General features: G+C 51.3%; 1 protein-coding gene across 1 annotated transcript in view; it reads right to left on the bottom strand.

The window, feature by feature from the left end:
* The window catches only part of PRKD2 (protein kinase D2), a 50,890-nt gene that overhangs the window by 10,413 nt on the left and 16,406 nt on the right, over positions 1 to 24,071 (bottom strand). The window contains exons 4-14 of the mRNA XM_011963144.1: positions 21,484 to 21,638; positions 21,158 to 21,380; positions 18,038 to 18,115; positions 17,803 to 17,956; positions 14,114 to 14,231; positions 13,536 to 13,613; positions 10,239 to 10,497; positions 8,286 to 8,338; positions 8,088 to 8,160; positions 7,052 to 7,158; positions 5,947 to 6,152 (exon numbers count right to left, since the gene is read on the bottom strand). Coding sequence (XP_011818534.1) covers positions 5,947 to 6,152; positions 7,052 to 7,158; positions 8,088 to 8,160; positions 8,286 to 8,338; positions 10,239 to 10,497; positions 13,536 to 13,613; positions 14,114 to 14,231; positions 17,803 to 17,956; positions 18,038 to 18,115; positions 21,158 to 21,380; positions 21,484 to 21,638 — 1,504 coding nt within the window. The remainder of the gene's footprint in view (positions 1 to 5,946; positions 6,153 to 7,051; positions 7,159 to 8,087; positions 8,161 to 8,285; positions 8,339 to 10,238; positions 10,498 to 13,535; positions 13,614 to 14,113; positions 14,232 to 17,802; positions 17,957 to 18,037; positions 18,116 to 21,157; positions 21,381 to 21,483; positions 21,639 to 24,071) is intronic.

The following is a 24,071-nucleotide window of genomic DNA, read 5'->3' as shown; positions in this document are numbered from 1 at the left end:
AAAAAAAAAATACAAAAATTAGTTGGGCGTGGTGGCAGGCGCCTCTAGTCCCAGCTACTCAGGAGGTTGAGGCAGGAGAATCACTTGAATCTGGGAGGTGGAGTTTGCAGTGAGCCAAGATCACGCCTTTGCACTCCAGCCTGGGCGACAGAGCAAGAATCTGTCTCCAAAAAAAAAGAGTCAGAGAGATTCTGGAGCCAATCTGCCCTGCCCAGGTAGAGAACCTGGCTCAATGCTTACGAACTTATGGCCTTGGGCAAGTCTCTTCACCTCTCTGGCTCTCAGTTTCCTCATCCGTAAAATGGGGGTGATAATAGTACCCACCCACTAGCTTGGCCGACATGGTGAAACCCCATCTCTACTAAAAATACAAAAATAAGCCGGGCATGGTGGCGCAAGCCTGTAATCTCAGCTACCTGGGAGGCTGAGGCGGGATAATTGCTTGAACCCAGAGGCGGAGGTTGCAGTGAGTCAACATCCCACCACGGCACTCCAGCCTGGGCAACAGAGCGAGACCCCATCTCAAAAAAAAAAAAAGAGTACCGACCTCACAGGTTGCTATAAGGTTTAAAGCATATCTAAAGATGCATGTAAAGCGCTTAGGATAGCTAACCACTACATGTTAGCTGTTACTGTTGTTATTAGTTACTATTTTTGTGATGGCCTGTTGGTAAATATATTTGTGTGTGTCTCTTAAATAAAGCTTCTCCTGCTGTATCTGTTCCTACGATGACAAGGTGAGCTGATTGGAAGAAAAAAAAAAAACCCATTACCATGTGTAACCATTTATCTGTGAGAATATTTCTTGATTCTCTCAAACAAAATGCCAAGTACACCAGAAGCACAGTGTTTTACTACTGCAATTATTATCTATCTCTCAGAATTTAAATACTTGTGTTTATTCTGATTTTCTTTTTTAAAAAAAAAATTTTGTAAAGATGGCATCTCGCTATGTTGCCCAGGCTGGTCTTAAACTCCTGGCCTCAAATGATACTCCCACCTCAGCTACCCAAACCTTGAGATTACAGGCATGATCCACCCTGCCCGGCCAAACTCCTCATTCTACAGACTGGGAGACCAAGCTGGAAAGATGCATGTGTTGTATGTCATCTCCAGATTGTTTTTTTGAGACAGAGTCTCACTCTGTTGCCCAGGCTGGAGTGCAATGGCATGACCTCAGCTCACTGCAAATTCCACCTCCCGGGTTCAAGCGATTCTTGTGACTCAGCCTCCTGAGTAGCTGGGATTACAGGTGGGCACCACCACACCTGGCTAATTTTTGTATTATTAGTAAAGATGGGATTTCACCATGTTGGCCAGGCTGGTCTCAAACTCCTGACCTCAGGTGATCCACCCACCTTGGCCTCCCAAAGTTCTAGGATGACAGGTGTGAGCCACCTCGCCCGGCCCATTTCCAGATTTTGTCAGTTGATTTTCTCCCAGTTCATGTGAACAAAGAGGGCAGGTTAGGCCGGGCATGGTGGCTTATGCCTGTAATCCCAGCACTTTGGGAGGCCGAGGTGGGCAGATCACGAAGTCAAAAGTTCAAGACCAGCCTGACTGACATGGCGAAACCCCATCTCTACTAAAAATACAAAAATTAGCCAGGTATGATGGCGTGTGCCTGTATTCCCAGCTACTCGGGAGGCTGAGGCAGGAGATTTGTTTGAACCTAGGAGGCAGAGGTTGCAGTGAGCTGAGATAGTGCCACTGAACTCCAGCCTGGGTGACAAAGCGAGACTCTGTCTCAAAAAAAAAAAAAAAAAAACATTGGCCAGAGACGGTGGCTTATGCTTGTAATCCCAGCACTTTGGGAGGCTGAGGTGGGCGGACCACAAGGTCAGGAGTTCAAGACTAGCCTGGCCGATACAGTGAAACCCCATCTCTACTAAAAATACAAAAATTAGCTGGGTGTGCTGGCACGCGCCTGTAGTCCCAGCTACTCAGGTGGCTGAGGCAGGAGAATCGTTTGAACCTGGGAGGCAGAGATTGCAGTGAGCCGAGACTGTCCTATTGCACTCCAGCCTGGGTGACAGAGTGAGACTTCGTCTCAAAAAAAAAAGGGCAGGTTGGAAGCTAGATAGATCCAGACTGGAAGCTAGATAGATCCAGACTCAAATCTTGGCTGGAAAGCTACTCGGCTGTGACCTCGAGGGAGACAGCTATCTCCCTGAGCCTCAGTTTCCTCATCTATACAATGGGGGTTATAACAATACCTACCTCATAGGATGGTGGTGAGGCCTAAATAAGCTCATGAGGTAAAGGGTTTAGCACAGGGCTTGGGTGTAGGGCAGGCAAAAGCCCAGAAAGCAGAAGTCTGCAGAGAGAGAGAGAGAAAGAAGAGCAAGCAGGCAAAAAGAGAGGAAGAGATGAAGGCCAGAAAGAGAAACCCCCTCAGCTGCTGAAAGCAGCCACCTGTGAGAACCACGATTCCTCTCCACACCTGAAGTTGGGATGTGGCCGAGCGCGGAGGCTCACACCTGTGATCCCAGCACTTTAGGAGGCTGAGGCGGGCAGATCACTTGAGGTCAGGAGTTTGAGACTGGCCTGGGCAATGTGATGAAGCCCCATCTCTACTAAAATTACAAAAAATTAGCCAGGTATGGTGGCACACACCTATAATCCCAGCTACTCGGGAGGCTGAGGTAGGAGAATCTCCTGAACCCAGGAGGCGGAGGGTGCAGTGAGCCGAGATCGTGCCACTGCCTTTCAGCCTGGGCAACAAAGCAAGACTCTGTCTCAAAAATAAATAAATAATAAAGTCTGGATGAGGGTACATCAGGGGGTTTCTGTCCCCACCCCATGAGCCAGCCTGACGAACAGGCACACTGTCTGAGACGATAAGGGTGCTGGGCCAGGGTAAAGGAAACAGCAACGATGACTGTGAGACCCACAGAGATGTCTCAGAAGGCGGCAAGGCGCCAACCGGAGGGAAAGGCCTTTCTAGGAAGGATGTGAAACACAGAAACCACAAAAGGGGATATTTCACATCGTAAAAGTTCAACTCTATGGCAGGCTGGATGCAGTGGCTCATGCCTGTAACTCGACACTTTGGGAGGCTGTGGCAAGAGGACCACAAGCCCAGGAGTTCGAGACCCGCCTGGGCAACATGGCAAGACCCTGTCTCTACAAAAACATTAAAAAAAAAAATTGCCAGGTATGATGGCTCATGCCTGTGGTTCCAGCTAACTCAGGAGACTGAGCTGGGAGGATCACTTGAGCCCAGGAGTTCATTCAAGACCAGCCTGGGCAACACGGCAAGACCTTGTCTCTACAAAAACATTCAAAAAAAAAATCAGCTGGACATGGTGGCTCATGCCTGGGGTTCCAGCTAACTCAGGAGACTGAAATAGGAGAATCGCTTCAGCCCAGCGGTTTGAGGCCGCAGTGAGCTACGATCACACCACTGCACTCCAGCCTGGATGACAGAATAAGACCCTGTCTCAAAAAATAAAAGTAAAAATAGAATAAAATAAAATCCTATGGTAAATACAAGCTAAATATAAAATAAAGAGGCAAACAAATACTGGGATAAAACCATTGAACAACATAAGTGATAAGAATCTAATGTGCCCTCCCAAAAAAAGAAATCAGAACAGAGGCTGCGCACAGTGGCTCACGCCTGTAATCCCAGCGCTTCGCGAGGCTAAGGCCGAGTTGGGAGGATCACTTGAGCCCAGGAGTTGAAGACTAGCCTGGGCAACATAGCGAGACCCTGTCTTTATAAAAATTAGCTGGGCGTGATGGCTGATCTCTGTAGTCTCAGCCACTCAGCAGGCTGAGGCAGGAGAATCTCCTGAACCTGGGAGGTCGAGGCTGTAGCAAGCTCGGGTGACGGAGCGAGACCCTGTCTCAAAAAAAAACAAACAAAAAGCACAGGCACACAAGGAAAATCTGTCTGAATGTAACACAAATGAGTTCGACATCACTAGTTAAAAGCAAAGATCCTAGGTTCAAATCCCACCAGCTACGTGACTCTGGACAAGTTATTTGATGTCTCTGACCCTCAGTGTCTTCAACCATAAAAGGGGAGTGATAATAATAGCACCTACTACATAGGTTACTATGAAGATTAAATGAGTTTGAAGAGTGTCTGGCACATAGTAAGTGCTCAATAAATGTCAGTGACCACATTATTTATCATCACCATTATCAGCCTCCCTTGTCCTAGCCCTGCTCACCTGAGCGATCACTGCCTAAGGCTGGGGCTGTATTGGTCATCCCTGTGTCCTCAGCACTGCCCAGCAAGGCACCAAGCACAGAGGACGGACTAGGGAGTATTTGTTGACCAACTGAATGAATGAATGAGAGAAAAAGGGCTCCTTGACGCTTTTTTCTATTGTTTGGTTTTGAGACAGGGTCTCGCCCTGTCACCCAGGCTGGAGTGCAGTGGCACGGTCACAGCTCACTGCAGCCTTGACCACCTAGGTTCAAGAGATCCCCACCACTCCCACCTCCCAAGCAGCTAGGACTACAGACTTGCGCTACCAGGCACCACATCCAGCTAGGTTTTCTTTTTATTTTTTTCTTTTTGTAGAGATGGGATCTCACTATGTTGCCTAGGCTGGTCTCCAACTCCTGGCTTCAAGTGATCCTCTTGCCTTGGCCTCCCAAAGTGCTGGGATTACGGGCATGAGCCAGCCTGTTTTTGAGATGGGCTCTTGCTATGTTGCCCAGGCTATCTCAAACTCCTGGTCTCAAGCAGTCCTCTGGCCTTAGCCTCCTGAGTAGCTGAGATTAGAGGTGTACCCTACCATGCCTGACTCCCCTTTTTTCCAGATGAGTCAAATCAGGTCCAGGGAGCCTGACTGATCATTTATTTTTTTTTTATAGTAAAAGTAGCTATCATTACTACTAGTCTATTATTTTTCTATTATTATTACTCTTTATTATTATTATTATTGAGACGAAGTCTCACTCTTGTCCCCCAGGTTGCAGTGCAGTGGCACGATCTTGGCTCATTGCAACCTCCGCCTCCCGGGTTCAAGCGATTCTCCTGCCTCAGCCTCCCAAGCTGGGATTACAGGTGCCTGCCATAACGCCCAGCTAATTTTTGTATTTTTAGTAGAAACGGGGTTTCACCATGTTGGCCAGGCTGATCTCAAACTCCTGACCTCAGGTGATCCGCCTGCCTCAGCCTCCCAAAGTGTTGGGATTACAGGCGTGAGCCACCGCGCCCGGACTACTCTTTATTATTTTTAATTGTTATTGTCACTCTATTATCTTTCTTTTTTCTTTCTTTTTAGAGGCAGGTCTCGCTGTGTTACCCAGTCTGGAGTGCAGTGCCTCTTCACAGATGTGATCCCACTACTGCTCAGCACAAGAGCTTTGACCTGCTCTGCTTCCAACCTGGGCTGCTTTGCAACCTGGTGGTCCCCCGCTCCCGGGAGGTCACCGCATGGATGCTGAACTTAATGAGAACAACTGATCAGTGCAGAACTCCTGGGATCAAGTGATTCTCCTGCCACAGCCTCCTGAGTAGCTGGGACCACAGGCACGTGCTACCGTGCCTGGCTTATTTTTTATATTATGGTTATTATTACTCCTGTACGATTATGGTTTTTATTTAATTTATTTATTTTCTTGAAACAGAGTCTCGCTCTGTCGCCCAGGCTGGAGTGCAGTGGCGCGATCTCGGCTCACTGCAAGCTCCACCTCCCGGGTTCATGCCATCCTCCTGCCTCAGCCTCCTGAGTAGCTGGGACTACAGATGCCCGCCACCACGCCCAGCTAATTTTTTGTATTTTTAGTAGAGATGGGGTTTCACCATGTTAGCCAGGATGGTCTCGATTTCCTGACCTCGTGATCTGCCCACCTCGGCCTCCCAAAGTGCTGGGAGGCGTGAGCCACCGCCCTCAGCCTGATTATGGTTCCTATTATCTGCTATTGTGACTCCCGCCAGTGTCTTCCTGACCCCCTAGGCATACAGGGTCTCTCCAAGCTGACACCTGATGGGGAGGGGTGAGTGGCAGCGGGCAGGATGGGCGCACCTGGGTGATGAGGAACTTGGTGAGGCGCTCAGGCAGCCGGCCCTTCTCACTGGACAGGATCATCTCCAACATGTCCCCATGTAGCTTCTCCATCACCACAAACACTTTCTCAGGCGTCTCGAACATGCACTCCAGGTTCACGATCCCAGGGTGCCGCAGGCTCTGCAGGGTGGGGAGTGGGGTCAGGGCCCTGGTCGCCCACTAACTCAGACCCCAAAGGGTCAGGTACAGGAGCAGGAGGATGACAAACAAGGAGAAGGATGTCCCTGGGGTGTTGGCACTCGGGGAGGGAAGGCGGCTTCCCACAGGCCAAGACAGAACAGGCCCACCTCCACCCCACCTGCCAGGTGCCCAGAAGGATCATTTTTTTCTTTCTATTTAAATATAGAGATGGGGTTTCACCATGTTGGCCAGGCTGGTGTCAAACTTCTGGCCTCAAATGATCCTCCCACCTCGGCCTCCCAAAGTGCTGGGATTAACAGGCATGAGCCACTATGCCCGGCTCAGAAGGATCTTTACATCCTGAAATTCTGGTGGAGGCCCAGTTGCAGGAGGGAGGAGCGGAAGCTTGGAGAAATGGGGAGAGCTCTGCATGTCTGTATCTTTTAAATCCATACCCCTCTCACATTCCCCAGTCCTATCCTGGCCTAACCCCTCTCTCCCACCCAGGTCCCCACTCAGCCTCCTGGCTACAGTCACTTCCCTTTCCACCCACCCTCCAGATGGCAGCCCGAGGGATTTTCCTAAAGTACGCACCTGATCCTGCCCCTCCCTTGCTCAAAAGCCTTCTGTGGCTCCCCAGTACCCTCAAAGTCCAAAGGGTCTGACTTCACCCTCCTCCCTGGCCTCATCTTCCAGTACCTCCTTTCTAGAAAACCTCATGCTCCCTCTCACCAGGCCTTTGTACAGGCTGGTCCCTCTGCTAAGAACACCTTCTCCTCCCCTTCAGTCTCAACATGCATATGCCTTCCTCCAGGAAGCCTTCCCTCACCACCCCTACACACTGGGTCAGCTGGCCTGTGAAAGGAAGCAGCAGAAAGGGAAGGCGGCCTGGTGCTTACCTGCAGAATGGCCACTTCGTTCCGGAGCTGGCTCTCCTGCTTGGTGGGGAAGCGCAGTTTGTCAATGACCTTAACTGCCACGTCCCGGCCTGTCTTCCGGTGCTTTCCTGGGCAGGGAGTCAGACAGATGGGGGTTGAGAGAGCAAGACCACCCAGTTTGGCAGGAGCATCTCCACCTCTGCTGGCCCCCCATCATAGAGACAGTCAGAGTTGGGCAGAGTTGGAGGCCCCAGGAAATATGTGAAAAGGCCAGCAGAGGTGCACTTTGGGAGTAAAGGCAGAAAGAAGGAAAGCAAAAAACAAAGCTCCAAAGAAGAGAATGTATAATATGGGAAACTGGATTTATAACCAGTCAGGATCTAGCATCTAGTTTTGTTTGGCCCATAAGAGTCCTGGAGACAGGAGAGAGACAAAAGTGAGGGGACTCCAGGTTCAGGATTATCTCCACCCAAATTCTACACTTCCAAGAGTGTAGAATTTACCCTCCCTGTCCTATCCAGCTCTAGGATCAAGCTCTGTGACAAATCAAAGTGTAAAATTTACCACCTCTTGAATTCAATCAGAATCCAGGATTTAGCCTGTGGCCAATCAGAATGCAGAATCTGCCCCCATAGTCAATCAGAATCTAGGATCTAGCTCTGTGGCCAGAGTGCAGAATCTATCCTCCTATCCAATCAGAATCTAGGATCTAGTTCTGTGGCCAATAAGAATGCAGAATCTATCCTGCTATCCAATCAGAATCTAGGTTCTAGCTCTGTGGCTAATCAGAATGCAGAATCTACTTTCCCTATCCAATCAAAATCTACCTCTGTGACCAGAGTGCCAAATCTATGCTTCCTATTAACAACAGGAGGAAAGTCCATTGATTTTTCCCAATGAGAAAAGGAGAACCTACAACCAGTCCACCCAGGATCTAACTTTCTAAGCCAATCAACATAGGAGGTGAGCATGTGACCAATCAGAAAGGAAGGGTTGGAGCTACAGCTGCTTCTCCCAGCCCCAGGCCCCCTCTGGGTTAGCTCTAAAGTGTCCTCACCTCCATAGACCACTCCAAACTGCCCTGAGCCCAGCACTTCATCAGGGAAGATCTGATAGACAGTGGCGATGTCCTGCAGGGTGAAGACAGGGCAGGTCAGGGGTGCAAATGGAAATGGGGGAGGGGGAGTCAAGGAGATGAGAGAGCTGGGGAGGGTTTGTGGGAAGGGAGGGCATCATGTGTGGGCAGGAGTCTCACCACATTCTCTTGGATCTGACTGTTGGACACAGAGATGCTCAGAGAAGCTTGTCCTGGGGAGAGGGGGGAGAGAGAGGTGAGGGGACTCCAGGCTCAGGATTATCTCCACCTATACCTGCAAAGGCAGACTTGGGAGTCAGGCCACCCAGATTTGAATCCAATGTTCGATACAACATGCAACTTCAGGCTGGTGACTTGTCCACTCTGAACCTTGGTTTCCTCATCTAGAAAATGGGAATAATAAAAGGACCTCCCTCATAGGGCCACCAGGAGGAGTAAATGAGATGTACTGAGTGGCTAAAGGAGTGACGTTACGGATGATTTTGCTGAGCATTTTACCCTAGGATCTCAGCACCGGGGGAGGCAGACTGACCCCAATATACAGAGAAGGAAACTGAGTCTTGGAGGGAAAGCCCAGACTGACTCCTGAGTCTTCCCTTGAATTTGTCCCCCTACAAACCCAACCAGAGCCAGACATTTCTATATCCGGATCCTTCTGCCACTTGAATGTCTCTCTCTTCCACCAGTCTAGGCCCCTGCTCGCCCTCCAACTCTGGGTCCTCACCCCACAGCCCCTTCCCTGGTCCCCTTGCCCCAGTCGTGCCCCTCCTATTCACCTCCCACAGAGAAGCCACAGGGATCTTACTGAGGCACAAGGCTGACCCTATCCTTCCTCTGCTCACAACTCTGCCATGGCTCCCCAGTGCCCTCAGGAAGAAGCCTGAGCTCCTTAAATGGTCTAAAAGGCATGGCTTAGACCCTCATCTACCTCTGACTTCAACCCCCCACATGCTATTCCTGACACACTGGCCTCCGTGCCGGGCCTCAAATACAGCAAGCTCTCTTCTACCTTCTGGTCTCGCCATATGCTGCTTCCCCTGCCAGGAATACTCTTTCCTTCATCCTAGACTGAGCTAAATCCTCCTCATCCTCAAGTGTCAGCACAAATGTCAGTCCTAGGACCAAGCTGGATCACTCTCGCAAATGTTCTGAATCACACTCGTTGCTTGTATGGTTAATGATCAATGTCTGTAACCCACACTGGATTATAAGCTCCAGAGGGTGGGAACCTGGTACTCTCTCATCACTTTTTGCCTCTGCCTAAAATGAGATCCCATTTTCTTTCCCACATCTCACCCTGCCTCGACCTCCAGGTCTCAGTCCAGATGTCACCTCCTCCAGGAAGCCCTCCTATACACCCAGATTGGGTCAGGTACCCCTCTGGGCCCCTCCAGCTTCCTGGCTCCCTTGTCCCAACCCTGCCCACCCTGGACTGTCACTCTCTGAAGATAGGTATTCTGCCCTGCTGGACTCTGAGCCCCATGAGGGCAGGTCTTGGGCTGTCCTGATCACTGGGTCCCCAGCACTGTCCCGCGTAGAGGAGGTACTCAGTAAGTGCATGAGGACTTATCAGCACCTGGGACAAGGCTCATGGAGGGGAAGTGACATGCCCAAGCCCATATATCAGGCCAGGAGCTTAACAGAGATTTGTTGTGGATTTTTGTGTTTTTTGTTTGTTTTTTCTTTTTTGGAGACAGAGTCTTGCTCTGTCACCCAGACTGGAGTGCAGTGGTGTGATCATGACTCACTACAGCCACTCAACCTCCCAGGCTCAAGCAATTCTCCTGCCTCAGCCTCCCAAGTACCTGGAACTACAGGTGTGCACCACCACACCTGGCTAATTGTTTTTATTTTTTGTAGCGATGCAATCTCGTTATGTTGCCCAGGCTGGTCTTGAACTCCTGGCCTCAAGTGATCCTCCTTCCTTGGCTTCCCAAAGTGCTGGGATTAACAGGCATGATTAACAGAGTCTGAACCCAGGCCTGCTGAATCCAGAAGCCATGTTCTCAACCCCACCAATGCCCAAGGGCCCTCTTTGGCCTTTCCATTCCCCAGAATCCTGCCCCACCCATCTAGACCTATTCTTTCAAGGACCGGGGTGGGAGGACTTACTGTGGGGTGCGTGGCCTGGGGCGCTGGGTGCGTCCTGAAGGATGACGGGCATCAGGGCCTGGCGGATGGCTGTCTCCCAGCCCCGGGCGGCCTCAGCCCCCTGCCCACTTGGCCCACCTGGAGCCCCGCCAGGCATCTCGCCCACAAAGTAGGTGGCATTGGCAGTCACGATCTCAAAGCAGTGTGGGTTGGTGCCCGGCGGCACAAGGCTGAAGTTCTGGGCGGTCTCCACCGTGAGGATTTCTGACAGCGGAATTTCCTGCAGGATGCGGAACCAGCACAGGTGAGGGTACCAGGCAGACCCTGGAATTCTACTGCTTACCCAGAATGATACACAGGATCCATGTTGATGGGGATGGGCCTGGTTTGCAGAGTGGTTAGACAAGTTCCCAGTAATTCTAAGTCTGTTCTCACTGTTCTTTTGTAATTACTGGCAGAAGCCAGGGGCGGTGGCTCACGCCTGTAATCCTAACACTTGGGAGGCCGAGGCGGGCAGATCACTTGAGGTCAAGAGTTCGAGACCAGCCTGGCCAACATGGCAAAATCCTGTCTCTACTGAAAATACAAAAATTAGCCAGGCATGGTGGTGTGTGCCTGTAATCCCAGCTCATCAGGAGGCTGGGGCAGGAGAATTGCTTGAACCTGGGAGGCAGACATTGCAATGAGCCAAGATCGCGCCACTTTTGCCTAGGTGACAGAGTGAGACTCCATCTCAAAAATAATAATAATACTAATTACTGGCAGAAGTGATATTGAAGCAGAGACCAGAAACGTAAGAAGTTAGCTGGCAAAGAGTAGGGGAACAGCATGTGCAAAGGCCCTGAGGAAAGGCTGTGCTCAAAAGCTAAGCTGTATTCCTATCACATGGGCGGTGCCTGGACACAGTAAAAGCTTGATAAACATTTGACGGCCAGACGTGGTGGCTCATGCCTGTACTCCCAGCACTTTGGGAGGCCGAGGAGGGCAGATGGCCCAGGAGTTCAAGACGAGCCTGGGCCACACAGTGAGACCCCAGCTCTACAAAAAATTTAAAAATCAGTCAGGCATGGTGCCATAAGCCTGTAATCCCAGCACTTTGGGAGGCCAAGGCAGGCAGATCGCTGGAGCCCAGGAGATTGAGACCAGCCAGGGCAACATGATGAGACCCTCATCTCTACAAAAAATACAAAAATTAGCCAGGTGTGGTGGCACGCACCTGTAATCCCAGCTACTGGGGAGGTGGAACAATTATTTGAGCCAGGGAGGCAGAGGTTACAGTGAGCCATGATCATGCCATTGCACCTGGGAAACAAGCAAGATCTTGCCTCAAAATAAATAAATGGGCCGGGTGCGGTGGCTCACACCTGTAATCACAACACTTTGGGAGGCTGAGGCAGGCGGATCACGAAGTCAGGAGTTTGAGACCAGCCTGACCAACATGGTGAAAGCCCATCTCTACTAAAAACACAAAAATTGCCCAGGCATGGTGGCATGCCTATAATCCTGGCTACTCAGGAGACTGAGGCAGGAGAATCACTTGAACCCGGGAGGCGGAGGTTGCAGCGAGCCAAGAACGCGCCACTGCACTGGAGCCTGGGTGACAGAGCGAGACTTCATCTCAAAAATAAATAAATGTTTGATAATAAATGGAGGAAATGAGGCCACACAGGGCTTCGCAGGCCACAAGGAAGAGCCTGGGCTTTGTCCAAGGGCCCTAGGAAGCCACTGAAGGTTTGTGAGCATCATCTGCTTGTGTGCGGAGGGCAGATGGAATACAATGAGATGGAGACAGAGAACCAGGAAGGAGGCTGAGGGGACCCGGGCGGGACAGAAGGCACAGGGATCATGGGGTGGGAAACGTGTCAAAGGAGGAAGAAGGGAGGAAGGACAAAGGAAGGAGGGAGGGAGGAAGGAGGGAGGAAAGAATGAATGACTTAGGTAGCCCATAAAATCAGGCAACGACATGGACACATGGGTGGGGGGATGGTGAGGACAGCATTTTATTTTATTTTTTTTTGAGATGGAGTCTTGCTCTGTGGCCCAGGCCGGAATGCAGTGGCACGATCTCAGCTCACTGCAACATCCGCCTCCCAGGTTCAAGTGATTCTCCTGCCTCAGTCTCCGAAGTAGCTGGGGTTATAGGCACCCGCCACCACGCCCAGCTAATTTTTGTATCTTTAGTAGAGACGGGGTTTCACCATGTTGGCCAGACTGATTTCGAACTTGTGATCTCAAGTGATCCTCCCACCTCGGCCTCTGAAAGCTCTGGGATTACAGGCATGAGCCACCATGCCTGGCCAAGGACAGTATTTTAGATGGTGTGGTCTGAGCAAAATGGGAAGATGATAAGGAACCAGCCATGGGAAGTTCAAGGAAGACACTCCAGGGCAGGTAACAGCAGGAGTCCAGGTTTAATTACTCTGAGACAATAGGAGCCACTGGGGGTTTTCGAGGCTTTTAATAAAGACTCCCCTGGCTACTATGGGGGAAATGACAGAGGTTGAGGTCAGAAGCAAGGACCCTGCAAGGAGAAGGCTGCAACCATCCGGGTGGAAGACAATGGCTGGGACACGGTGTGGGCACAGGAGGTGGTGACAAATACACACACATAATGCAATACATTAATTATAAAGGAATAGTGAGGCCGGGGGCGGTGGCTCACGCCTGTAATCCCAGCACTCTGGGAGGCCGAGAGGGGACAGATCATGATGTCAAGAGATCGAGACCATCCTGGCCAACATGGTAAAACCCCGTCTCCACTAAAAATACAAAAATTAGCTGGGCGAGGTGGCGTTCACCTGTAGTCCTAGCTACTCGGGAGGTTGAGGCAGGAGAATCGCTTGAACCCGGGAAGTGGAGGTTGCAGTGAGCCGAGATCACGCTACTGCACTCCAGCCGGGCGACAGAGTGAGGCTCCATCTTAAAAAATACATAAATAATAAAAAATAAAGGAATAGTGAGAACAGCCTTAGAATTACTGGGAGCTTAATATACCACGCCCTAAGCCGATTGGTTTAGTGGATTGGCTCTTTGAATTCTAGCACCAGTCCTGAGGTATTAGCATTTGAGGCATATTTACAGGTGAGAAGCGTAAGGCACTGAGAAGTAGGGAACCTGCCCGGGCCCCCCGCGCTGGAAAGTGGTGGGGCCAGAATCGGATGGGCAGCTCTTGCTGATGAGCTGGAAGCAAGGAGGCTGGGGGTGGGCAGAGGGTGTGATTTTCAGGATCTGTCTGGAGTACCTGGGGGTAGGAGGAGGTGTGGGGAAGTTTGTGGGCACAGCGGGAAGTCCAGGGGAGCTGGAAGCCCGGAGGCTTACCTTATAGTATCTGTTGGTCGTGTTGTTCTGGAAAAGCGTGATGCACTTGCAGTCCAGGCGCCAATAGTGCCGCTTTCTCTGCAAAGATGTTTGAAGAGTCACGTGAACCGCCAGACTTTCCGGGCCCAGTCCCGGTCCCGTGGCACTGCTTGGGGCTCCAGGTGCCTGGAGCACCACGTGCACGCCCTAACCCTAGCACCTACCCCCACGCCGTAGTCCCACCCCACCCACACGCCCTAGCCCTAGCCCCGCCCCTAGCCTTAACCCTAGCCCAGCCCCCACGCCCTAACCCCAGACTCACCTCCACTTAGCCCTCTTCCTCCAGCCAAGCTCCTCCCCTAACTCTAGCCCCGCCCCTAACCTTGCCCTTAGCCCCGTGTCTTCCCTAACTCTTGCCCCTAGTCCCACCCTTATAACTCACGCTTCTAATTCAAGCCCCGCCTCCAGCACGGCCCAGCCCACTACTGGCTCGCCCGCGACTAGCTTCAGACCCACCCACCTAGCCCCGCCTACTCAAGCTGAGACGCCCCTCTTCCAACCTTCACTCCGCCGCACCTGGCCCCGCCCCGGCCACTCACCAGCGTGTCCTTGTTGCTGTAATGAACCACCCAACCCTCCCGCAGCGTGGTGCTGGATTTCCGCGTCGTGTGTCGCACTGATTGCACCACCCTCATTAGGGGGATGTACCCTAGGGAGCTGCGGAGGAAGAGGAAGGGGTGAGAAGTCACATGCAGAAAATGATCATGCTGCTTGGGGCCGCAGGGGGCATCTCTGGGAAACTAGGGAGTTGGGGACTGTTTTTGTTTGGTTGGTTTTTATTTTGACAATTCCCGCCCCCCCACAACACACACCCAGGAGTTGTCTTTTGTTTTTTGTTTTTTTTTTGATACGGAGTCTTGCTCTGTCGCCCAGGCTGGAGTGCAGTGGCCAGATCTCGGCTCACTGCAAGCTCCGCCTCCCGGGTCTACGCCATTCTCCTGCCTCAGCCTCCCATGTAGCTGGGACTACAGGCGCCCGCCACCTCGCCCAGCTAGTTTTTTTGTATTTTTTAGTAGAGACAGGGTTTCACCGTGTTAGCCAGGATGGTCTCGATCTCCTGACCTCGTGATCTGCCCATCTCGGCCTTCCAAAGTGCTAGGATTACAGGCTTGAGCCACTGTGCCCGGCCTTTTGTTTGTTTTTAAGAGTCTCGCTCGGTCACCCAGGCTGGAATGCAGTGGTGCGATCTGAGCTCACTGTAACCTCTGCCTCTTGGGTTCAAGCGATCCTCGTGCCTCAGACTCCTGAGTGGTTGGGACAATCACGGTGACCATTACCTGCACGCCACCAGTCCTGGCTAATTTTTGTATTTTTAGTAGTGATGAAGTTTCGCCATGTTGGCCAGGCTGGTCTCGAACTCCTGGCCTCAAGAGATCCACCCGCCTCAGCCTCCTAAAGTGCTTACAGGTGCGAGCCACCACGCTGGCCCAGAAGGAGATTCTTGAGAGGGCTTCTAAAATAGGCCTTTCTGAAGTCAGGCTGCCTAGCAAATTAACTAACCTCTTTGTGCCTCAGTTTCTCCACCCAAACGGGATGCTATGAGGAGTGGGAACCTTTCTACGGAGCTTAGTAAAGTGCCTGGCATACAGAGGACCTCCAGTAAATGCTAATTGGTATTTAGTCCAGCGATTGTGGAGCCAGCTGTGTGACACTGGGTAAGTGATTCAACCTCTCTGGGCCTCACCTCCCTCATCTGTGCAGATGCTGTTAGTACAGTAAGGAAGGTCTAGAGAGATTAAGTGACCTGCTGGGCATGGTGGCTCATGCCTGTAATCCCAACACTTTGGGAGGCAGAAGTGGGGGGATCACTTGAGGTCAGGAGTTCAAGATTTGAGAGATTAAGTGACTTGCTCAACTCTGGAACCAACAATCTCTGGATCCCTGTGCTAGATCAGAACCCAGGTGGCCCTGGGTGCAGTGGCTCACGCCTGTAATCCCAGCACTTTGGGAGGCCGAGGCGGGCGGATCACGAGGTCAGCAGATCAAGACCATCCTGGCTAACATGGTGAAACCCCCATCTCTACTAAAAATAAAAAAAATCAGCTGGGTGTGGTGGCAGGCGCCTGAAGTCCCAGCTAGTCGGGAGGGCGAGACAGGAGAACTGCTTGAACCCGGGAGGCGGAGGTTGCAGTGAGCCTAGATCCTGCCACTGCACTCCAGCTTGGGCGACAGAGCGAGACTCGGTCTCAAAAAAAAAAAAAAAAGAACCCGGGTGGCCTTGACCACATCCCTTTGCCTGAGACTCAGTTTCCCCATCTGTGAAATAGGCTACCTCTCCCCACACCCGCCACCCCCAATCCCTCAAGGTCCAACTCTGACAGCATATGATTGTGTTACTAGACATTCCCAGGAAAGACGTGGGAGAAAGGGAACCTGCGGCTTCAGGCTGCTTGGGTTGGGAGGCACCACAGGAAACACTGTCGTTACTGTGACTAGCTTACCCATCCCCTTTCTGTCCCACCCTCTTCCCCTCACCCTCCCTGCTGCAGCCACATGGGTCTCTTTGCTGTCCCTGGAACACGGGTGGCTCTACCCAAGGGCCTTTGCACCTGCTGTTGCCTCTGCCTGGAAGCCTCTTCCCCCAGAGCCCCACGAGGCTCCTTCCCTCCCCTCCCTTCAACTGCCACTTCCTCAGTGAGGTCTCCTTGAATGACCCTAAGATAGCATGTCCCCCATTCTCCATCTCCTCTTGTTTTTATTGCCATCACCAATACCCAATGCTATGTGGATGCATTTATGAGCTGTCTCCCCACTGAGACCGTCAGCTCCACAAGGGCAGACTTTTACCTCTTTTGTTCATAGCTGTGTGCTTGGAGTCAGAACACAGCAGGTGCCCATTAAATGTTTTCTGGTGCACCTGTGAGAGTGCCCGCTTACCCCTGCCCCAGATTTATCACCCTGTGGGGTAGATACCTCATCGCCCCAGGAGGAAACCGTGGCACACAGGGAAGCACCTAGCAAGTGAAGGGGTAGAGCTGGGATCTGGGCTGACTCTCAGCCTCCAGCACCTGTGTGAACTGTGCTGCGCCAGCTTTCTCAAGAAACATTCATGCCGCACCTAGATAGGAAGTGCCTGATCTGAGCCAGCCCTGTCCTAGGCACCTGTGAGGGCAGAAAATATCCTTGCCCTCATGCACCTGAGCTCACATTCCAGTGGAGTTGAATAAGTGTGAACTCTGTATATAGTTTCAAAATGTGTAGGCTGGGGGCACGGCGGCGCACACCTGTAATCCCAGCACTTTGGGAGGCTGAGGTGGGAGGATTGCTTGAGCCCAGAAGTTCAAGACCACCCTGGGCAACATAGCAAGACCCCTATCTCTAAGAAAAAAAAAAAAAAATAGAAGAAGAATATAGGTCGGGTGTGGTGGTTCACGCCTGTAATCCCAGCACTTTGGGAGGCCAAGACAGATGGATCACCTGAGGTCAGGAGTTCGAGACCAGCCTGACCAAAATGGCAAAACCCCGTCTCTACTAAAAATACAAAAAAAAATTAGCCAGGCATGGGGGTGGGCGCCTGTAGTCCCAGCTACTCGGGAGGCTGAGGCAGAAGAATCGCTTGAACCCAGGAGGCAGAGGTTTCATCGAACTGAAATTGTGTCACTGTACTCCAGCCTGGGCAACAAGAGCGAAACTCTTGTCTAAAAAAAAAAAAATAAAAAAAATAAAAAAAATAAGCCAGATAGCATTGCATCCCTGTAGTCCCAGATACTCAGGAGGCCAAGGCAGGAGGATCACCTGAGCCCAGGAGTTTGAGGTTACAGTGAGTCACAATCACACCACTGCACTCCAGTGGGCAACAAAGCAAGACCCTTTGGGAGGCTGAGGCGGGTGGATCACTTGAGCTCAGAAGTCAGGAGTTCAAGACTAGCCTGGGCAACATAGGGTAGACCCTGTCTCTACAGAAATACAAAAATTAGCTGGGTGTTGTGGATGAGCCTGTGGTCCCAGCTACTTGGGAGGCTAAGGTAGCAGGATCGCTTGAGCCCAGGTGGTCGAGGCTGCAGTGAGTCAAGACTGCACCACTGCACCAGCCTGGGTGACAGACCGAGACCCTGTCTCAAAACAAAAAATTACTTTTAAAAAGTTGTAGTGCTTTAAAAGGTTTGCCTCAGGAACTGGGAAAATTTACAAATACAAGGTGATGTCAGCCCACTGTAGATAAAAAGAAATGGAGGTTCACTGTGCAGGAGGGTCTTCCCCAGGGTTGCTTGGAGGGTTCCGTGCGTACCTCTGGGCCTTGCCTCCCTCGCCTTCCTCCTCCTCACTGGCGTGGAGCGCATTCTCCGAGTGGGAGCCAGGGATGACACCGGAGTCCTCCGACTCATCCATGAGGGCGCTCTTGTCAGCCTCGCTGAAATCGGTGGCCTCCTCCATCGGCACATCTGTGGGGATGGAGGCGTCAGAGGGGCCTCCACCCAGTCCTGCCCCTTCCCTTTCTCCCCAGTGTCCCCCCAGCCTCTCACCTCCATTGATAAGGGCCTCCCCCAGGCAGTCATTAGGGACGCGGGTGGCGCAGCGTTTGTGACAGTTAAACTTGCAGTCTGGTAGGACAGGGAACAAGGGGACAGGTGAGAAGGGGAAGAGAGGTTACTTGGAAGGCTTGAACCTTGACCCTAAGCCCCAGGCTCAAAAGAGTCTACTCTTGCTGCCTGGGTAAGAACACTGGCTGCCGCTGCCCTGGTCATTTTCCCACTTTCAGCCACAGTTTGCCTAACTATCGGGGGGTCTTGATTAAGTGGGAGGGCTAGACTCAAAATCCCGATGACTGCCAGGTGCGGTGGCTCCCACCTGTAATCTCAGTACTTTGGGAGGCTGGGGAGAACAGATAATTTGAGGTCAGGAGTTCGAGACCAGCCTGCCCTACATGGTGAAATCTCATCTCTACTAAAACTACAAAAATTAGCTGGGCGTGGGACTACAGGTGCCCACCACCAAGCCTAGCTAATTTTTGTGTGTTTTTAGTAGAGGTGGGGTTTTGCCATGTTGGTCAGGCTGGTTTCGAACTCCTGACCTCAGTTGATCCACCCACCTTGGCCTCCTAAAGTGCTGGGATTACAGGTGTGAGCCACCGCGCCTGACTTGTGTGTGCGTGTGTGTGATTGGTTCTAATGTGCTGTGACTCTAGACTCTGAACACCCCAGGGCTGGGTTCCTCAACCCGTGACACTAGCACAGTGCCCAGGATAACTCCTTGTTTTAGGGCACTTGCTCTGTGCACTGCAGGATGCTTGGCTGCATCTCTGACTTCTACCTACTGGACGCCAGTGGCACTATCCCAGTGTACCAAACACAACTATCTCCAGCCCTTGTGAAACAGCCCCTAGGAGCGAAACTGCCCCTGGACGAGAACCATTGCTGCAGAGTTCAGTGTTTCCATGGTTCTAGGGACACTATACATCAAAGATTCTAGAGTTTACTAAAAACCTATTTTATGAAGGTTCTATGATTCTGTATTTCTTTTTTTTTTTTTTTTTTTTTTTTTTTTTTTTTGAGAAATAATCTCGCTCTGTCTCTAGTCTCTCCCAGACTAGAGTGTACAGTGGCGCAGTCTTGGCTCACTGCAACCTCTGCCTCCCAGGCTCAAGCAGTCTTCCCACCTCAGCCTCCTGAGTAGCTGAAACTACAGGCACGCACTACCATGCCCGGCTAATTTTTTGTATTTTTTGTAGAGATGGGGTCTTTCCATGTTGCACAAGCTGGTCTTGAACTCCTAGGCTCAGGCAATCCACCCACCTAAGCCTCCCAAAGTGCTGGGATTACAGGTGTGAGCCACTGCCCCCGGCCTGATGCTGTATTTCTTTTCTTTTTTTTTTTTTTGAGACGGAGTCTCACTCTGTCACCCAGGCTGGAGTGCTGTGGCCGGATCTCAGCTCACTGCAAGCTCCGCCTCCCGGGTTCACGCCATTCTCCTGCCTCAGCCTCCCGGGTAGCTGGGACTGCAGGCGCCACCACCTCGCCCAGCTAGTTTTTTGTATTTTTAGTAGAGACGGGGTTTCACCGTGTTAGCCAGGATGATCTCCATCTCCTGACCCCGTGATCTGCCCGTCTCGGCCTCCCAAAGTGCTGGGATTACAGGCTTGAGCCACCGCGCCCGGCCCTGATGCCATATTTCTAAGGCTTCAGAGTTTGATGTCCAAGTTTCTAGAACTCTAGACATCTATGATTTGACACTTCTAAGACTCTTTAATGTCCAAGATTTTAGGGTGTTATATATCTTAACTCTAAAATTTGACAGTTCTAGAGTTCTACAATTCTAGGCTTCTCTGCCTCCAGAATCTGCAGATTCCAAGGTTCTAGGATTCTATACATGCAAGATTCTAGAATTTGATGTTTCCATGCTGCTTTAGCTCTAGAATTTGATTGTTCCAATAAATTCTTGAATTGGATGCTTCTAAGTTTATATGGATCTAGACTTCTGAGGTTCTAGAATTTTTTTTTCTTTTTTTGAGACAAGTTCTTGCTTTGTCACCCAGGCTGGAATGCAGTGACACAATCACGGCTCACTGCAGCCTCAACCTCCTGGGCTCAATTAATCCTCCCTCCTCAGAGTCCCAAGTAGCTGGGACCACAGATGCACGCTGCCACGCCTGGCTAGTTTTTAATTTTTTTTGTAGAAACAGGGTTTCGCCATGTTGCCCAGGCTGGTCTTCAACTCCTAGCCTTAGGTGATCCACCTACCTTGGCCTCCCAAAGTGCTGAGATTACATGCATGAACCACCATGCCTGGCTGGATTCTAGAATTTGATCGTTCAAAGTTCCAGGAGTCTAGAATTTCCAGGATTCTAGGTTACGATGGTTTCAAGTTTATATGATTCTAGACATCTAAGACTCTCAAATTTGATGTGCCTATGTTCCTATTACCTTCAAATCCCATGGTTCCAAAATTCTCATGTTCTGAGAATCTATAACTTGGGAGATCTAAGATGTGTAATCTAAAGTTCTGTTGTTATTTTAGCTGAATTCTATCATTTGGAATTTTTGAATGCTATGGTTCTGATTCTAGAATTCTCAGGTTCTACAGTTTTAGAATTCCATGCTGAATGCTTTATGAATCTAGGATTCCAAAGTTCTAAAGACTGAGGTTCAGCTGGGCATGGTGGCTCACACCTGTAATCCCAGCACTTTGGGAGGCCGAGGTAGGAGGATTGCTTAAGCCCAGGAGTTCAAGACCAGCCTGGACAATAGAGTGATACCTTATCTCTACAAATGATTTAAAAATTAGCTGGGTGTGGTGGCACCACCTGTAGTCCTAGCTACTCAGGAGGCTGAGGCAGGAGGATCACTTGAACCCAGGAGGTTGAGGCTGCAGTGAGCCATGATTGCGCCACTACACTCCAGCCTGGGTGATAGAGTGACACTCTGTCTCCAAAAAAAACAACATGCACACACACAAAACCGAGGTTCTAGGATTCTAGAATTCCAAAAGTCCCAGAACGCTAGGATTCAGGGCCCTCCCCTTCTGAGGCCCTGGGCTCCCAAGGCTCAGAATACCTGTGCTGAGATCCTTGTGTCCTGCCACAAGACCAGGTTGGGACAGGGAGGAAGCTCTGACCCTGTCTGTCCTCCCCGATGGGCCCAGCTAACCTTTGCATTGCAGGCCCTGCCGGAAGAGGCCCTTGAGGAGTTTCTTGCAAGCTTGGCAAACGGTGGGCCGTGTATAGCTGTGGATGAGGAAGGTGTGCGGCACCTTGACCTTGGAGAGCAGCATCTTGTCCAACTCAATGGGGCGGCCCGTGTAGGATGAGGCAGAAGAGGAGGAAGAGGATGACGGGGGACGGCGAGGCAGGAGTTCAGTGGTGCTACGGCTCTGTCGTCGGCAAGAACGAAAGGGACACATCAGTGCGTTGGCCCCATGCCCGGGCCCCGTCACCCCCCTAGCTACCAATCCGTCCCATGCCCCATCTCCTCACCAGCTCATCAGCCGTGCAGGGCAGGGACTCGGAGGTGCCGAGGCGCACCGAGTGGCCGCTGGCCAGAGACGTGGATGACAGGCGCCGTTTGCGGGCCCCACTGCAGTTGTTGGGGATGCTGAAGGCACAGCGCTTGTGGTAGTTCAGCCCGCAGCCTGCAGGGGGCGCCAGAGAGTAAGAGACATGGCCTCTGCCCCTCCTAGGTCTCTTCTTGAGAACTCTGCCCTTTCCACCCAATCTCCCACCTGGTCCTGTCCCCTCACCCCCAGCACGATATCCTCCAAAAGGTACTACCCGTATGTGTATCAGCCCCCCCCCAGGCCCGCCCCTCCTCAGAGCTCCGCCCCAAGTTCCAGTTTGTAGCCCCACCATCACCCCATCTATCCCCTAGACCCTGAACATACCCACACCCCTTTTCTCACCCCAACAAGGGACACCTCAAAGGTCCCCCCCAAAGCTCTGTCCCTAGTTTCAGCTTGTAGCCCTGCCATCACCCCGTCTGTCCTCCAGACCCTGAACACACCCCACATCCAAAATTTTCCTACTCCAACAACGGATACCTCAAAGCTTCCCTCGAAAGCTCTGCCCCTAGTTCCAGCTTGTAGCCCCAACATCACCCCAGCTGTCCCCCAGGGCCTGAACACGCCTCGCACCCCACCTTTCCCCACTGCAACAAGGGATGCCTCAAAAGTCCCCTCCAAAGCTCTGACCCAGCCCCAATACTCTATGGTAAGCACCTCCTTTTAGTCTTCCCCAAAACTCCTGTCCAACTCCCTAGAGACACCTGTTCCCCCTTCTAGCCCTGATCTTCCTTTTTCTGAGGCCCCTTTGGTTCCCCTTCTTTCCCCAGCTCCAACTTTCCAAGAGAAAATGCCTCTCCTCACCCCCACCCCTAAGGTCACTATCACTCCCTCCAGGTCTGCTCACCCCCCATACCCCACTTTCTCTTTTCTGTAGACCTGGAATCCAGGCAATCCCTAAGTAGTGTGATAAAATCTTAGTAGTGTGGACCAGGCATGTGGCTCACGCCTGTAATCCCAGCACTTTGGGAGGCCAAGGCAGGCGGATCACTTGAGGTCAGGAGTTCGAGACCACGCTGGCCAACATAGCAAAACCCCATCTCTACTAAAAATACAAAACTTAGCCGGGTGTGGTGGCGCACACCTATAATCCCAGCTACTCCGGAGGCTGAGGCAGGAGAATCACTTGAACCCAGGAGGCGGAGGTTGTTGTGAGCTGAGATCATGCCACTGCACTCCAGCCTGGGCAACCAAGCGAGACTCAGTCTCAAAAAGAAGTGTTATCAGTTGTACTCAGGTTCATTGTACCATACTAGGCAGAAGTATGACTTGTTATTGTCTTTATTTTATTTTGTAGAGACAGGATCTCCCTGTACCCCAGGCTGGAGCACAATAGCACAATAATAGCTCCCTGCAGCCTTCAACTCCTGGGCTCAAGCAGTCCTCCTGCCTCAGCCTCCAGAGTAGCTAGAACCACAGACGTACGATACCACATCCAGATAATTTTTTTTTTTTTTTACAGATGGGGTCTCACTATGTTGCCCAGGCTGGTCTTGAACTCCTGGGCTCAAGTGACCCTCCCACCTCAGCCCCCCAAAGCGTTGGGATTACAGGTGTGAGCCACTGTGCCCTGCCTATTTTATCTTTTAAAATCCTCATCCATGGAGAAATCAGCTCAAGTCCCCGTTTCCCACTGGAAACGTGTATGTGCGCTCTAATATATCTCCAGTGATTCCAAACGATTCCAGGATCGCTTTCTATTCTGGAGTGAAGAATGTTCCTCCAGCCTATGGGAGCCCTTCTGGTACCAGCCTGCTCCAGGCTTTCCAGTTCCACACCTCCTCATTGCAGGCACTGTCTTGGCTGCATGGTGTAATCGCGGAGGCAAGCTTGGAGAACGGTGTTGGCCCTGCAAGAAGAGCTTCAGCAGGGCAAATGGTCTTTGCATACAGGAACCATTTCCCAGTGTTGGCCTTGAATCACTCATAGGCTTTCCAGAATTTCAGAATCTTCTCTATAACTCCCAGAATGAGTCTCAGGATAGAGTTAAACTCCTGTCGGAATGGAGTCATTTGGGGTTCTCTTGCCACCACAGGAACTGGGACCATCATCTGTGATGCTGGGTCAGTGACGTCCGTGCTGAGAACCCATTAGGACTTGATGACACCAGGGCTGTACCATGACAAAGACTGCATATGCTGAGACCTCAAGAGTTGGATATGGTGTGTGGACGATGGCAATATTTATAAGAGCTTTGAATGCACTGAGTCAGTTTCTGCAGGCCTAGAGTCCTTAAATAATACAAATATATTTAGGACTGCATGATGATCTGGAACACAGGATGTTGGAAAAACGATTTCTTTTTTTTGTTTTTTTTTTTTTTTTGAGATGGAGTCTCACCCTGTCGCCCAGGCTGGAGTGCAGTGGCATGATCTCAGCTCACTGCAACCTCTGCCTCCCAGGTTCAAATGACTCTCCTGCCTCAGCCTCCCGAGTATCTGGGATGACAGGCGCCTGCCACCACACCCAGCTAATTTTTGTATTTTTAGTAGAGACAGGGTTTCATCA

This window comes from Colobus angolensis, unplaced genomic scaffold (genome assembly GCF_000951035.1).
Source record: "Colobus angolensis palliatus isolate OR3802 unplaced genomic scaffold, Cang.pa_1.0 Scaffold60, whole genome shotgun sequence".
NCBI lineage: Eukaryota > Metazoa > Chordata > Mammalia > Primates > Cercopithecidae > Colobus > Colobus angolensis.
Note: the sequence above shows the minus strand (reverse complement) of the source record. Positions and strands in the feature narration are given on the sequence as shown.